Source organism: Sciurus carolinensis, chromosome 5 (genome assembly GCF_902686445.1).
Source record: "Sciurus carolinensis chromosome 5, mSciCar1.2, whole genome shotgun sequence".
Taxonomy (NCBI): domain Eukaryota; kingdom Metazoa; phylum Chordata; class Mammalia; order Rodentia; family Sciuridae; genus Sciurus; species Sciurus carolinensis.
The window spans coordinates 9,270,011-9,284,511 of record NC_062217.1 but is presented as its reverse complement, the minus strand read 5'-3'; the positions used below and the strand labels follow the sequence as shown (position 1 = coordinate 9,284,511).

Here is a 14,501-nt window from a genome sequence, read left to right as displayed (position 1 = left end):
GAATAGCTCCTAACAAATATTCAAAAGTATCTCTACCAATTATAACTTTTTTAAAGGGCACAAGAAAGAATAGTCAAAGATTTGTCTTACATTAAAATTGAAATACAGAAATGAACAGAATTGTTAGGCAAAGGCTGTTACTAAGGTGCACCGAGATAAATAATGTGTCCTTCTACTTTGGATAATGAGAATAAAAGGATAAGGTTGCAAGTCAGTTGGAACTGAATGGCCTAACTTCCTTTTCTCAGGCTCTCAGAAATACAAGTGAGCATCAGAGACAGTGAGATAGTGACTATGTGTCCAGATGACACCGATTGGACCAGGATTCCAAAGTGGAACCTTGACGTGCAGAGGGTGTACATTTCACTTTTGTATTCAAAGACATGTTAGTGCACAACATTCAGACCCTTTAACACTCCAGCATTCAGACTTCTGGTACAGTTCAACTGTCTATTGCCTTTACCCAAAGTTGCAAAAAATTTGACTGTCACCACCCACCCACTGAAATGACAGAATCTAGGTTTAAGCTGTCAATCCGCTCCCAACACATTATATCCACAACTGCAATCACTACCTAAAATGAACCCCTTCCCCTTCTTGTGCAAATTGTACTTGTGGTACTATAAATAATGGTCCTAGAAACTATAATCTGTAATAAGGAGCACAGCTCTAAAAGAAATTACAACTAATGATTATAAGATATTACTAGCTACATCACTGTAAAGTTTGAATAGCCATTAATAATTTTTTTGATTTTTAACTTATTATGTATAATGTACATTATACATAATACTGGTATTCATTTTGACATATTTGCAAATGCACATAACAGTTTTCTCCACTTCAATCACCGGTACTTCTTCCCTTCCTTCCTCCCACTGATTCCCTTCCTCTAGTGGTCTTTAATAATTTAACTGTTCTTGTTTTAATACAAGATAAAAGTTGGCAAAGATGTGGGGGAAAAGGTACACTCATACATTGCTGGTGGGACTGCAAATTGGTGCAACCATTAAGGAAAGCAGTAGGGAGATCCCTCAGGAAACTTGGAATGGAACCACCATTTGACCCAGCTATCCCACTCCTCAGTTTATACCCAAAGAACTTAAAATCAGCATGCTACAGTGACTCATCCACATCAATGTTTATAGCAGCTCAACTCACAATGGTTGAACTGTGGAACCCAACCTATGTGTCCCTCAAAAGATGAATGGATAAAGAAAATGTGGTATATATATGATGGAATATTACTCAGCTTTAAAAAAGAATGAAATTATGGCATTTGTTGATAAATGTATGTAGTTGGAGAATCTCATGATAAGTGAAATAAGCCAAACCCAAAAAACCAAAGGCTGAATGTTTTCTCTGATATGCGGATGCTAATTTACAATAAGTGGGGGCCAGTGAAGAATACAGTTACTTTAGATTATGTAGAAGGGAGTGAGGGAGGGAGGGGTATGAGGGTAGGAAGGACAATAGAGTCAGACATTATTATCTCATGTACATATATGACTGCATTACTGATGTGATTCTATAATATGTACAATCAGAAAAATGGGAAATTATACTCTATGTATAATTTATCAAAATGCATAAATGTACTCTACTATCATGTATAACTAATTAGAACAGATAAAAAATTTTAAAAATATATTATTCTATAAATTATATGACATTAAAACATCCCGAGCACAGATACTGACCCCCCCCCAAGAAAAACACAAATCAAATTAGAAAAGAGCAGAAAACCAAAATTCATTTGCATAAGTAGTGCTGTTAGCAAACTGTTCTTTAAGGCATGACTCCACTAAACAATGATCATCAAGGGCTATTAAAACATACGGCCACTACTGGAGCCAGATCAGCACCTTAGATCTCCTATAGAGAAAAAAAAAGTGGTCCAAGTTGATGAAAAATTCCTTGTATTTAGATAGGCTGACATGTTTAGTCCTTCCCCCTTGTGGCATGACACTGGAAAACATCTGCAAGGAAATAAACTGCTACCTAATAAGTAAGACACAGTGATTTGGTACTATACCTTGGAAAGAGTATCAAAAGTCATTCTCCCCTTATTTAGAAAGTCACCAGAGCTTAAAAAAAAAAAAAATGCAGCCTGAAATTGTTAAAGAGAATAGATAATATAAGTTTACCTATCAACGATACCCCACTATCGAGGACATAAATGTAGCTACTCACTACGTTTCCCGTCTCACATTCTCAATAAATCATCTGTGACTTCAAAGAGTAGACTGAGGTCACCTTCTCAGGAGCCTCCGTAAAGGTGATTCCAATGTCCCTCAAGAACACTTTTTACTTCATCCATCCTTAAGTTCAAAGAAGCAGGATCCTTCGTGGCCCACAACTCCTTGGCACCCACCTTCAATTAATCCATCCCTGATTGGAGAGTGATTTTCCTCCTGCTCCTCTTACACTCCCAGAACCAGCCTTTCAATCACGCTCCAGTTCCCACTCCAACTGATGGAAGGCCATTTTCTTCATGCTTTCCAATCACACAAGTCACTCCTCCCCACACTGGGTGCGTCCATTACACTTTCTGCCCATACTCTCGAAGTTCCCATCACCTCAGTTTCCTCTCCCCTTCCAGAAACATTCTCTAGTTTGCTAATTTTAATAGCTCTGGTCTAACTCCTCCACCATGCTTCCAGACTTCAAGCTGTGATTCGACTCATCCTCACAAACACCATTCCATTCACTTTCCCACAAGTCCCCAATCACGCACCTATCACTCTCTCAAGAAATAATTCTAGCCTTTGACTTTCACACACATTTCATCTTCCCCTTGCCAAGAACATGCTTATCTCCCCTGCCAAGTGCAACATGCCTTCACGAGTCACAAACGGTCACACTTCTCTAAATGATTTCCCTTTCTTCCCCTTGCATCCAGGATGGATCTTTGTCAGAACTCCATCTCATATACATTATGTACGTTTAGCTGAAGAACTTAGGGGTCAAGGACTAAATACATTTTAAATTTTTCCCAGTAACTAAGTGTAATGTGCCACATTTTAGTTATTCGAATAGTTATTGGTTCATCATATAGGATTACATATTTAGTCAGTAAGTACAGGTAGGTTTATCACATAGATTTTATATGGTCTATCTTCTCAAAACCTCACGATCATTTTTAAGTTCACTTCCACCTAAAGTATTTCTCTAGACAAAGAACATTATTGTAACAAGGGAGTAGCCTGACACTACTGAGACACACAGAAAGGGAAGAAAGAGTTGTCTTTCAGAAGTAGATTTAAATGACAACTGGCCCAAGGTGTTTCTACATGTCCTGTAACAGATTTTGTACTGGACTATATTTTCAAGGATATTTGCATAGCAAAACAGCCTTGGAATCTAGAGATAGGGTCTCCCTCCAGATTAGAGGACACATTTGTTTCCTGACCCGGATAATAAACATACTGTCTCTCTGAAGGGTAAAGATTAGGCAGCTTTGCTAGAAGCCCCTTAAGAGTAGGGATTTCCTAAACTCCAAGTTCCTAAGTGTGACACAAATCTACTGTGTACAAATATCTACCGAGCCACTCAGCACTGCCCAAATACCGGATTGGGTGATGAGGGCATTGATGACAACTTGAAGCTCATACTATCTGTTATGCACTGAGTCCTAAGTACTTTTTCTCTGATCCAGGATCTTCTTACTATATTACCTGTGGTAGGCCCTGTAAACTCTGAGCTTTGGTAGTTCCTGACAACTTCTGAGTGATAACTAAAACTTGGTCTGTTCAAATAGGAGATTCCAGTTTACAAAATATAACAGAAGCTACCACATCAGCTCTACACATTTACCATGCAATGACATGAACATCAAAAATAATAACTCTAAAGTTATGATTATTACTTACTTAGAGTGTAGGTATAATTATATAGGATTCAAAATAGGACACTTCTGTTAATGCAAGAGTAGTATGCATTTAAAAATCTAGGAAGTTAAATGTGCACTCGTGGATAATGAGTTATCTGTCACACAGTCTACCTCATCACATGATGCCCTCCACCATGTTATGATGCAGCAAGAAGGCCTTCACCAGATGCCAAGCCGATGACAGCACCATGTTCTTGAACTTACCAGCCTTCGGTACCAGGAGTTAAATCAACCTCTATTCATTATTATTACCTGGTCTCTGGTACTGTTATAGCAACAGAAAACAGATTATGATACCCTACATAAAATCTGTTACTGCATCTGTAAAATAGTTCTCATATTTAATATCACTCCGTTAAAAGTATTTCCAGGACTGGGGAGATAGCTCAGTCAGTAGAGTGCTTGCCTTGTAAGCACAAGGCCCTGGGTTCGATCCCCAGCACCCCCCCCCCCAAAAAAAGTATTTCCTATATTATTATACATGTATACATTTATAAAAGCTTCACATGGAACATCATCAATTTGTACAATTTTTATGCTTTTATATATTGGTTAAAAAGAAAAATGTTAAAGTATTGCCTATATTTCATATCCATTATTATATGTCTGAGATATAAGAAATTCTATTTCTTTAATTGCCATGAGTGCAATAATGTTTTTAATGTAAGAGAAAAGATAATTAAGTTAATGAAAAAATATAAATTCCCAGAAAAAAAATCATTTAAAAGCACAGAGAAAATTCAAGCATACTGGGTTCCTGCTTTTAATCTGCCCAATTAAAAAAAAAAAAGTTGAGGCAGATTGATGGTGACTAAAAGTGTTTAATTAGGAAATCAACTCAGGTCTCCTAGAAAACAGGGGCCTTTCTTTGCTTAAAAATTACAACACCTGCTGCACAATAGTAATGAAACTAAAGATGAGTCGCAGATTTTAAGTGACCGTTTAAAAAAAAAATCACAATTAAGGGATATTATTTTTCCTTTAGTCTTTAAGCCTTATTTTCACATTTCTTATTTCAAATAGAGTACAAGAGTATACCATTTGCTGCACACAGGAAGTGGAAAGAAGAGAGATAATAATCCCTCCCAAGCTACACAATCTAATAGAGTATTACTAAAAAGGTTACACATACTTCAGTGAGCCACTGGAACTGTGCAGACAAGATGTTAGAGGGGGAAGAGGCATTTTAATTACAACTACATTCATTGCTATCTAAAAAGCAGGTGCATACACTTACATATGTAAATTCAACAAAGTTCACACTTCCTTCTCTTCTTGCCAGACCTGAATAGTTAATCTGAAAACTTAAGCTTGGAATGTACTACTTGACTCCTCAAACAGAACAAAGTATTTTGTACAAAAACACCTGCTGTTGACAAAAGAATTGTGAAGAATCATTAAAAATCACTGAGTTATCTTTATTGTAAAGCATTTTTCCCATTCCTAAAAATTTTCAGATTTAAGGTCAAGACAAATGAATTCTTTATACAGAGCAACTCTCCTAAAACTGATGACTTAAATCTTAACCTAGAAATTTGTCAAACTTTCCGATTTGCCATTAAGTTTCCTCAGCTCCTCAGTATGAAGTCAGGAGAGGTTTTACTACCTTTCAAGGAGAGGAAACGCATTATGGACAAATGGCCAGAGGATTGTGGCATCAACGCTGGTCCAATCAAAACCTGTAGGCAGAAATGCTAGACTCCTCTTTCATCTTACTTCCTAAATTCAAACCCGCCACTTTGAATGGACTCCACTTCCTTTCCTGCACCTAGTTTGGACCGCTTCATGGTCCACTACCTTTGTTGCTTCATCTATGGCCTCTCTACCTTCAATCTTGCCTGACTCCAAGCTACTTTCCACCGCTGTGGCCATAATCGTTTCCGAAGAGTAAATGTGATGATGTCACACGGAACACGTGTGAACCTTCTAACCCACCACCTGACACTCCGATTCCCCAGTAGTATTGTAATTTCTGACACACGCCACACTTTCACATCCCCAGGCTTAAAGAGCGCCCTTTTCTCTTTCTTAACAGCCTGCTCAGTGCCTCTTCCACGAGACTAACTCCGAGTGGGTTTATTCCCTCCAACAGGCCTTCCAGGACCTCTTCTTTGGCCCTAAAACTTCTTCATCTGCCTACAGCTCACAGTATATATCACACCATCAGAACTGATCCAGCTCTTCAACTCTCCTGCAGATTCCTTAAGGGAAGAACCCTTCTTCGTCTCTTCACTTCCAGCTTGAAGTGGGAACATAGTGACACTTTTTTAAATTTTCAGGAAGTTTTAAAGGGAGATTATAGTTACTACTCAATAAAAGACTTCATAAATTTCAGAGTTGGAATAGACCCTGAAAATAATTTTTCTCGACTTCATTTACAAATGAGGCTTAAAACATATGTAACACTTAAGTGATTCTTCCCAGTAACCCAAAAATGTCAGAAAAACGAGCCAGTGTAGATGGACACCCCAGCCCTCAAGAACGTTTAGAAGTCTCTAAGGAAGGAGGGACATTAGGAGATATAAGGGAAATGGTGGAATGCCATCTATTCCAGCACCAACCACAGCACTTAAGAAACGCAGGACCTTTCCAGAGGGCCCCAAGTCAATCAAGGGTCTCTTCCTCCCAGGCTCAGAGTCGCTGCGCCTGCGCCTACGATTCCATACTAGCTCCTGGAAGTCACTTCCTGCACTGGCAGAGCTGCACCGTGTAAAGGCTGTCTGTGACCCTAAAGGGGGCTGGGTCTGATACAGTCTGATTTTAGAGTCCGACCTAAACTCGGAGTCCAGGAGAGGTGCCGGGGAAGGAGAGGCATGGGGCTGGGTTTACGGGGAGCTAGAAGGCTGGACGGGCTGGGCCCGGCTGGGCTTCGGCTCATCAGTCCAATCTTGCAGCCGAGGAGCCGCGCCCGGGAGCCTCAGGGCAGCCAGGGCCCAGGAGCCGGAGGTTGAAGGCCGCTCATCCGCTGCCGGCCGGGGCTCGGACACCAGCTCGCACCCTACGCTCCCGCCCTTCCTTCGAGTCGTCCCGAGGCCTGAGCGGGCGCTGGGGAGCGGCCCGGCGAACGCGGCCACCTGTGGGTGGGGACAGGACTTCCTTCCAGCGCTCAGGCCACCAGGCTCACAGGGGCGGCGGGCCGCCGGGCAGTGACGGGTCCGGCCCGGGCGCCCGCGCGGACCCAGAGCCCAGCCAGCGTGCCTAGTAGCTCCAGCGTCGCGGCTTCCGGGCGCCGCGGTCTCCCTAGCAACGGCTGCGCCGGCCGCCGGAGACGCTCCCGGGGTCAGAGGTCATCTCCGTGGCAACGCAAACTTCCCGCGCTACGGCAGCTCCAGTGGGCCGCTTCCGCCGCATTGCGTAGCGGAGCCCCCGACGCTCCGAGGCAGAGGACGCGCCGAGCACCCGTCCCGCGAGCAGAGGGCGGCGGCGGGGCCGGGGACGCCACGCCGGGACCAAGCCCGCCCCCGGGGCTGCCTGGGCCACACTCGGAAGCCAGCTCGCCGAGGGGCTCCGGTCTGGAAAGGAGACAGCAGAGCTGCAGCGTTGGCCGGCCCTCGGCTTTGCTGAAACAAATGGGACACAGTTCTCTGCCCACAGCCTTGGCTTCTGCCAAACTTTCCTGACACAAACTCCAGGCCCCTGAGCCCGAGGCCACATCGGCCCAGCACCCGCCACCTTCTACAGTGGCTCCAAAAGGAGGAAGCGAAACAGATGGTGTGGTTTGGAAGAGCAGGGCGCTCTCAAGTTTGAAGAGAAGTGCTTTTAAAACTAAAAAGAACAAACTGTTAGGGGGTGACTGCTTTCAAGACACGGAGCTAGAGAGGTCCCTTAGGTGCTGTCCCCTCAAGAGCAAAACCAGCCACAAGGAGGATCCCAGTGGCCATCTTCAGAGGCAGGAGAGCAAAAGAGAAAAGAACAATGCCTTCAACTTTTGCAGAAAAGACAAGGAGACTCAGATGAAAGATTAAGAAAAGAAAAAGCGGGCCCTGTCAGATAGGAACCCAGTGGTGCCCCGGGCTTTTGAGATTTTTAAGGCTGAGCATGCCTGAAGGCAAGAATTCCATTGGCTCTTTAGGTTGTGTTTTTGAGAAAAGCTCAAGTGTGAGGAATGGCGTGCAGGCCTCAAGTTTTAAAATTTAGAAGGAAGAGTATTATCAACTGGAGCCAGGACATGGTTGCCCACCATTTTCAGGTGGCTTGCCATAGTCAATGAAGGGCCTGATGTCATGACCACTGACACCTTTCTCCTTTACTTTTTTGTTTCTTATCATTTAGAAGCCTAATTCTTGGTTAGCCCTATTGGAAAGAAGGAAGCATAAGTACTGCCAGGTATAGTCCCAGGGTTCACTTTTTCAGAGACTCCTGATTTGCACTATTTATTTTACTGAAATATACTAAGAACCTGCCTCATGTCATAAACAGAGTTTTTGCCAGCAGCTGAGGATAACGACAGTAGTTCCCAACAGTTGTTGGGTAGGCTTTCTTAAAATGATTTTAGTTGAGCAAACAGTAACTTCAGTGTTCTCCATAAAAAGTGCTTGCTATTCTTCCTGTTGTCCTCTGGGTTAGAAACCCTAAGAATTCCTCCTTCTTAACTTCTTTTCCCTTCATCACCCTACCATTTACATTCTGACTGAAATAAAGTAGTTAGTTTGTAGCAACTAGAGAAATATGAGGGGAAAATATCAGGAAGTAGTTGGTCCTTCAGAAGCACAATAGCAAAAATCCGGTTGCATCTCTAGAGGTATGTTAAGGACCTGTGAAGTCTCCCCAGGAAATTCCCTGCCCTTCAGGTTCCAGGTTCAACTCATAACTAAATCTGGCGCATGGTACACAAACTAAAAACCTAATGAAAACCGCGCAGACTAAGCACTAGACAGGTGGATATGTAAGTAGATATATCCCTGACCCACAGTCCCCACTGAAATGGGGTAAAATGTTTTTACCAGTTGCTGTAAAAGCTCTTATTGAAAATGTAAGCATATTGCAATGAGTGGTTTAGAACTTAATAAAGGAGATCCTGCTGTACTGCTCAAACCTCCCAAATGTTTCCTCTTAAAGCATAAAAAACTAGTTTAAATAAATGCTTCCATTTTGAGACATCCACACGGTATTTATAGAAAACTTATGAGTCAATTTGAGTGAGGTATGATGCCAAAATGTGCAAAGCAGTGAAAACATTGGTTGTTGTCCTTGTTACCATAATATAAGAACATTTCACAAAAGTCTCCAGTGTTTGTGTTACTAAAACATGGAAGACTGGGTTCGAACATTTAAAAGAAGTGGGAAACGTGAAGTATAGTATAGAATTAGCTTCAGCGCCTTATGAAAATAATACTTCATTTGAACGGATTTTCTCAGTTAAGGATGCTGAGATGAGAACAGGCTATGTGGTGGGTACAGCCAAGTCACCTTTATTACTAAGACTGTGCATTGACTTGTATACTTGTTAACTTGTATATAAATTTCAAAAAAGAAAAGTCCACTCTTCCAGCAAGTCAGAATTGGATGCCTATCTGAATGCCATCCTTTGGTTTACAAAGTGGCACAGCTCTGCACAACTCATTCTGCTCCCTCAGTACCTAAAGCTTCCTGGATGGGGTCCAAAGATAACTCATCGTACAGGGAACCCCACTCGAAAGCCAAACATGCTAGAAGAACCTTACACCTGTTTGGTCTTCTAGCATGCAGTCTGAATTTTGTCTTCCTCTGCCACATATTCAGTATGTAGAAATACAGAAACTAGATTCCATTTTGGCTCACCCTAGTCTATAGAACCCAGAATGAGTCGGCAGGCTGAGAAGGAGTAAAAAGTGCTTACTCTTCTTACTTCCTCTTTCCATATTGTCCCATTTTAAAACTCCATGACAGCAATAGATGTAAAGCAAGTCGCTTTAAAAAACTATGTATATCTAAGTGAATAACAGTGGCATACCAAGTGTCTTGGGTACCTTCGGTACTTAAATAGTTTAGTGAAAGACAGCAGAGCTGAAAAGTACCCAAACGAATAGGAAATAGAAAGTGCTAATTGGGACTACCAAGCCCTCCTGGATCCATTGCAGTTACATGGCAGAGAAAGAGACTGAGCTCAGAAAAGGAAACACTCAGAGCCACGAGTCTGTGGGATGTTCTCAATGTACTTAGCAGAACTAGGTCTAGGACATCCTCTTCATGCCTGTTCTCCTTGCCACTGACCCATGCACAAAATCCTAGCAAGTCACGGGGGCTTGAAGATTCCCTGTGTGTGGCTTACTAGGTATATACACTTGAAAGTCCACGGCTTCCTTTGCTTATGTGTCTGAAGAGATGGCAATGGCATTACTTCAGTATTTATCTTTATCATGGACTTTATTCTTTCAAGCACATTCTTTTCACCCTTTGCTTCAAGATAGGTGACCTAGGTTATTTTCCAAACTGGCCTGTTATACACACTGGTCAGTCCAAACTATCATACTCATTCAAAGAAATTTATCAAGTCTCCTCCAAGCAATATAAGTGACTTGGACTTAGTATTTCCTGTTCAATGATTTGCCTAAACTACAATCACCTTGCATGACTCGTACAGTTAAAGTTGCAGCAGGTAACATTTATTCTAAGTGCGCGGTTATTGCTCTATTCAAAGTGGGGAAAGTAGGACATTTAAGTGTGTGGGGGGGGTATTCTCTAATAATAGTTGTGCTGTGCCACACTGGGCATTTTTGTGATGATAGCAAATTTTATCCAAGATTTTAAACTATTGCAATTTACTTTAAGTTATGTAGCACAAATACTTTTTGCATGTTCTTTTCCAGTTCAATTTTACAGAAAAACAACTACTAACAACTATAAGCACTATGAAGCTAATTAATAACTGTGGCATAGGTGAATAACTTTATCCTTAAATTCATACCTTTATTATCTGCTTATTTTCACATCAACCTGATAATACAGCAGTACTCTGAAACTCCTCCCAGGAATTTTTGACCAAAGTACCACACACTGTATAACTTGCAGAGACTGGGAAGAAAAATTAATATTTATCTCTGCAATAAGAAGAGGTGCTTTACACCAAATTTACTGGCACTTGTAGTCTTCTGCCAAGCTTCTTAGTTTGAAACCAGTTAATTGTCCTCTTTTTAGATTTAAGATAACATAATAGGTAGTAGTCAATCTGTTCTTTTCGGTTTTAACAGTTAAGAGGATTTTAGTCTTTGTTTTATTTTAATTACCCAATTAACTTCTTAGTTGTACTGCTATCTTGGGATCAGAAACCTGCAAATGATTTTAGTCTTCATGTTAATAGCAGAAGGAGAATGGAACTTGCCAAGTGCAGTACTGAAAGAGGATGGCTAATCATGAGTTTGATTCAAGCTTAAAAGAAAAACTTTTAGAAGGTGAGATAAATAGTGTGACATAATAATGTCCCAGTTTTTAAAAATCTACTAAATGCTATAACCCCCATGTTGGAACTCAAATCACTGGCAACCTTAGACCAAACCACCCTACTGGTGATGTTGTAAGGCACACCCTGAGCTAACCTATCACTTCACGTACAAGTACGTTAGTATTCATAAGCTGCAAGTTAAATTGCTCTAAAAATAAACTGTCATTTGTTTAACACTTTCCAAAATGCCTGAGAAGGGATGGGAAAAAAAAAAAAAAAAGATTTATTCCAGAGAGATGAAAGTGGGTGGGGTGGAGGAAGTGTAATAAAAATATCTTGAATGGTGTTTAGGGGGAAATTAGTGTTTTTAGTAAAATCATGTACAAAGAAACAGAAAGGCCTATAAAGAAACACTGCTCTTTGGGAATCACTTCCCACTCTCCAGTACTATGGAAGGACTAACTTCAAGGTCCCCAGACAAATGACCAAACCCAAACAATAATGCTTTTACAAAAGTAGTCCTTTCTGGAAAGGCTGATAAATCTTTTCACAGAAGGACAGGAGAGGGCTTCAGAAAACCAGGATCCTTACTGTGTGAAGCAGGAGCCGCCTCCCCTCCCAACTGCAGCCCTGGGCCTGCCCCACTTTGGGAAGTCCTATGAAACAGTGTTGCAGATGTGGGTTGGTTTTGCTTGAACCGAGCAACCGCAAGTGTCGGTTAGATGCTGGGGGGTGGAAGACACCTCCTAGAGGAATTAGCAATGCGGATGGAAGGTGAACAGTGCTTTTCCCCTGGGCAAGTCTCAGGGTGGCCGTACTATTACAGAGTTGCTAAGCTGTGGAGTTAGGCCAAAAAAGGGTATTTGCGGGCGGGGTGGGGGGGGGGTGGCTAGACGGGATAAAGCTATAGCACAAAAACCAGGGTTCTAAGACAGAGGCACAAAGTCTACTGCAGCACCGAGACCACCTGGCAGGCAAAGGCAACTCAAAATCTCCACTGCCACCCTAGCACCCCAGCTGGGGGCAACCTCTACCGCCTGAGCGCAGGAGCGTCTGCCTTCTTGGATCATCTAAAAAATCTGTTTCTCTCTTGCTGCAGACGTGGTGGCCTTAAAGGGTGCTCAGCCTCCACACCTACTGCCTTCCTCCCCGCCCACCCACACCTCCTTCTCCTCTGCTCCCGCTGCACCCGCGGGCGGTATTCCCCCTCCGCGCGCGCGCCACCCCAGCTACACTGCATTTGCAAAGTTCAGAGGTTGGGAGCGGCTGGCCACTTGCTGCCCAGCCCAGTGGGTACCAGCGCGGCCCCCAGCTGAGCTCGGGGTGTCAGGGCAGCAGTGGAGACCCATGATCTACTGCACCGCAGTGCCAGGCTCAGGAGCATCCAGCGCCCGGGCTGCCACTGCGGGATGGCCGGTCCCCGCCCCCTCCTCCCCACACAGCTCCAGACGCAAACACCCGGCCTGAGTCCCTCCCCACCCTGAACCAAGTTGGGGGACTCCCCACACCCCCGGCTGTTGACAGGCGCTGTTCCGGGCAAGGCGCACACAGCCTCCTCGCCCGCGTGGTGGCCTCCACCACGCAGCCCGCCGGCCTGGCCACCCCCGGGTTGCTCGCCCACAACTCCGCCGCCCCCAAACGCTTCAGACAGAGGTGGGGAAGTGAACCCCTGGGACCCGGCTCCCCAAATCACCTGCATTTGCATTTCTTATGTAATGTACTGCAAGTTTCCCTGTCGGAGCCCTTTAGGATCCCAGCGCACGATCACCGGGAGACTTGGAGCAGGGACTCTTGGCCCGCTCATCCCGGGTGGGACCCAGAGGCAGGTTTGACTGCTTTTTAAAGGGGATTTTAGTGACAGTGCACTAGAGGGGCCGGGCTTGTCTTCCGTGCCGGGGGCTCCCTTCAGGTACAAGCCCTGCTCAGGTACCCCCAGTGGCAGGATGTGTCAGAGGCAGACAGAGGAATGAGTTAATATTCGGCACCGGAGCCAGACGGGGGAGGAGGCGGGGGCTGAGCGCGGGCCGCGAGGGAGGGGGCCGCTCTTACTTTGGTAAAGGTGATCGAGGTGGCGAATATTGTGCAAGCTAATCAGAAAGTCTAGTGCTATGTCCCCAAACCTGCAGCAGAAGTACGGGAGACCTCGCCGCTTTCTGCTGCCAACTACCGAAGCTTCGGCTGCCTCGGGCATAACCTTAAACCAAAGCCCTTCAGTATTCCACCAAGCACAGGCAACCAAATACATTTAGGAAAAAAGAAGTTTCCTCCGCCCTCCTAGTGATGGATTGTGTCACAGCCAAGAGATGCTGATCATGGTTTTCGGGTTCGCAGACGCGGATCCAGCTGCTACTTGTTTATTCATGCAGCACCTCTATATGCAACACTGTCCTGGTTCCTTGTATGTTTCCCCTGCCTTCCTGCATAGCAGAACTGCAGATCTAGCTCGATGAGCAACAGACAGGTTATTATGAGGAAAAACATAACATGATGCATGTTTTGCTTACCAGTTGGGTTCTTGTTTTTCTTAAGACTCTTGCCACAAAGACACTGCAGCATATGCGTTCCTTTGCTGAAAATGTTCCAAAGAAACCACATTGATTTGGGCGAAAAGCAATCCAGCAGCTTAGACACCCTGAGAAACAAGAGATCCTTGTGGTTGCATAATAATAATTTGAAATCAGTTCTCCTGAAGAGGGGCACCGGGTTTACCATAGGAAAAACGATGATATTCCGGATCTTCTCCCAGTTTTTTCCCCTCACGTGGTATATTTCTTTGAGACTTCTCAGTGATTGTTTTTTCTCGGCCAGGGTGAATGATTTATCCCCTTTTGATCACCACTGGATTATTACCAAAGGGTTGGAAAAAAAATCCTTTTTCAGCATGAAGGCAAACAAAAAGGCAAAGAAATCCCAACTGAGACCAAAACTAATCAGGGAGAGCAGTAATGCACAAAAGATCCCCAAAGAGAAAACCATAGCCTTTTACTTGATCGTTATGAGGATGGGTGGATCTGCAGAAGGCAAAGCAGGATTCATCTTACTGAGAGAAGACTGCCATTGTGTAGCCCCTAGGAGAGAAGGAAAAAAAAAAAAAAAAAAAAGGAAAGAAAGAAAGAAAGAAAGGAAAAGGAAAAAAAAAAAAAAAAAAAAAAAAGGAAAGAAAAAAAAAAAAAAAAACCACCACCACACACACTCACACACCAATACCACCTCCGGGACTGAGTCTGACAGCCGAAGACAGAGCCTCCC

At 43.5% G+C, this 14,501-nt stretch overlaps 1 protein-coding gene across 2 annotated transcripts in view; it reads right to left on the bottom strand.

Annotated features, from left to right (window-relative positions):
• Fgf14 (fibroblast growth factor 14) overlaps window positions 1–14,283 on the bottom strand; it is a 612,909-nt gene extending 598,626 nt beyond the window's left edge. Inside the window, exon 1 of one of the 2 annotated variants that reach the window (XM_047552369.1) lies at window positions 13,757–14,283. In XM_047552369.1, the coding sequence (XP_047408325.1) occupies window positions 13,757–13,964 (208 nt within the window). In that variant the 5' untranslated portion in view covers window positions 13,965–14,283. Of the gene's footprint in view, window positions 1–12,945; window positions 13,053–13,756 lie in introns of those variants that run through there. The other variant, XM_047552371.1, reaches the window with a different exon arrangement.
• Between the last annotated feature and the right edge of the window lie 218 nt (window positions 14,284–14,501).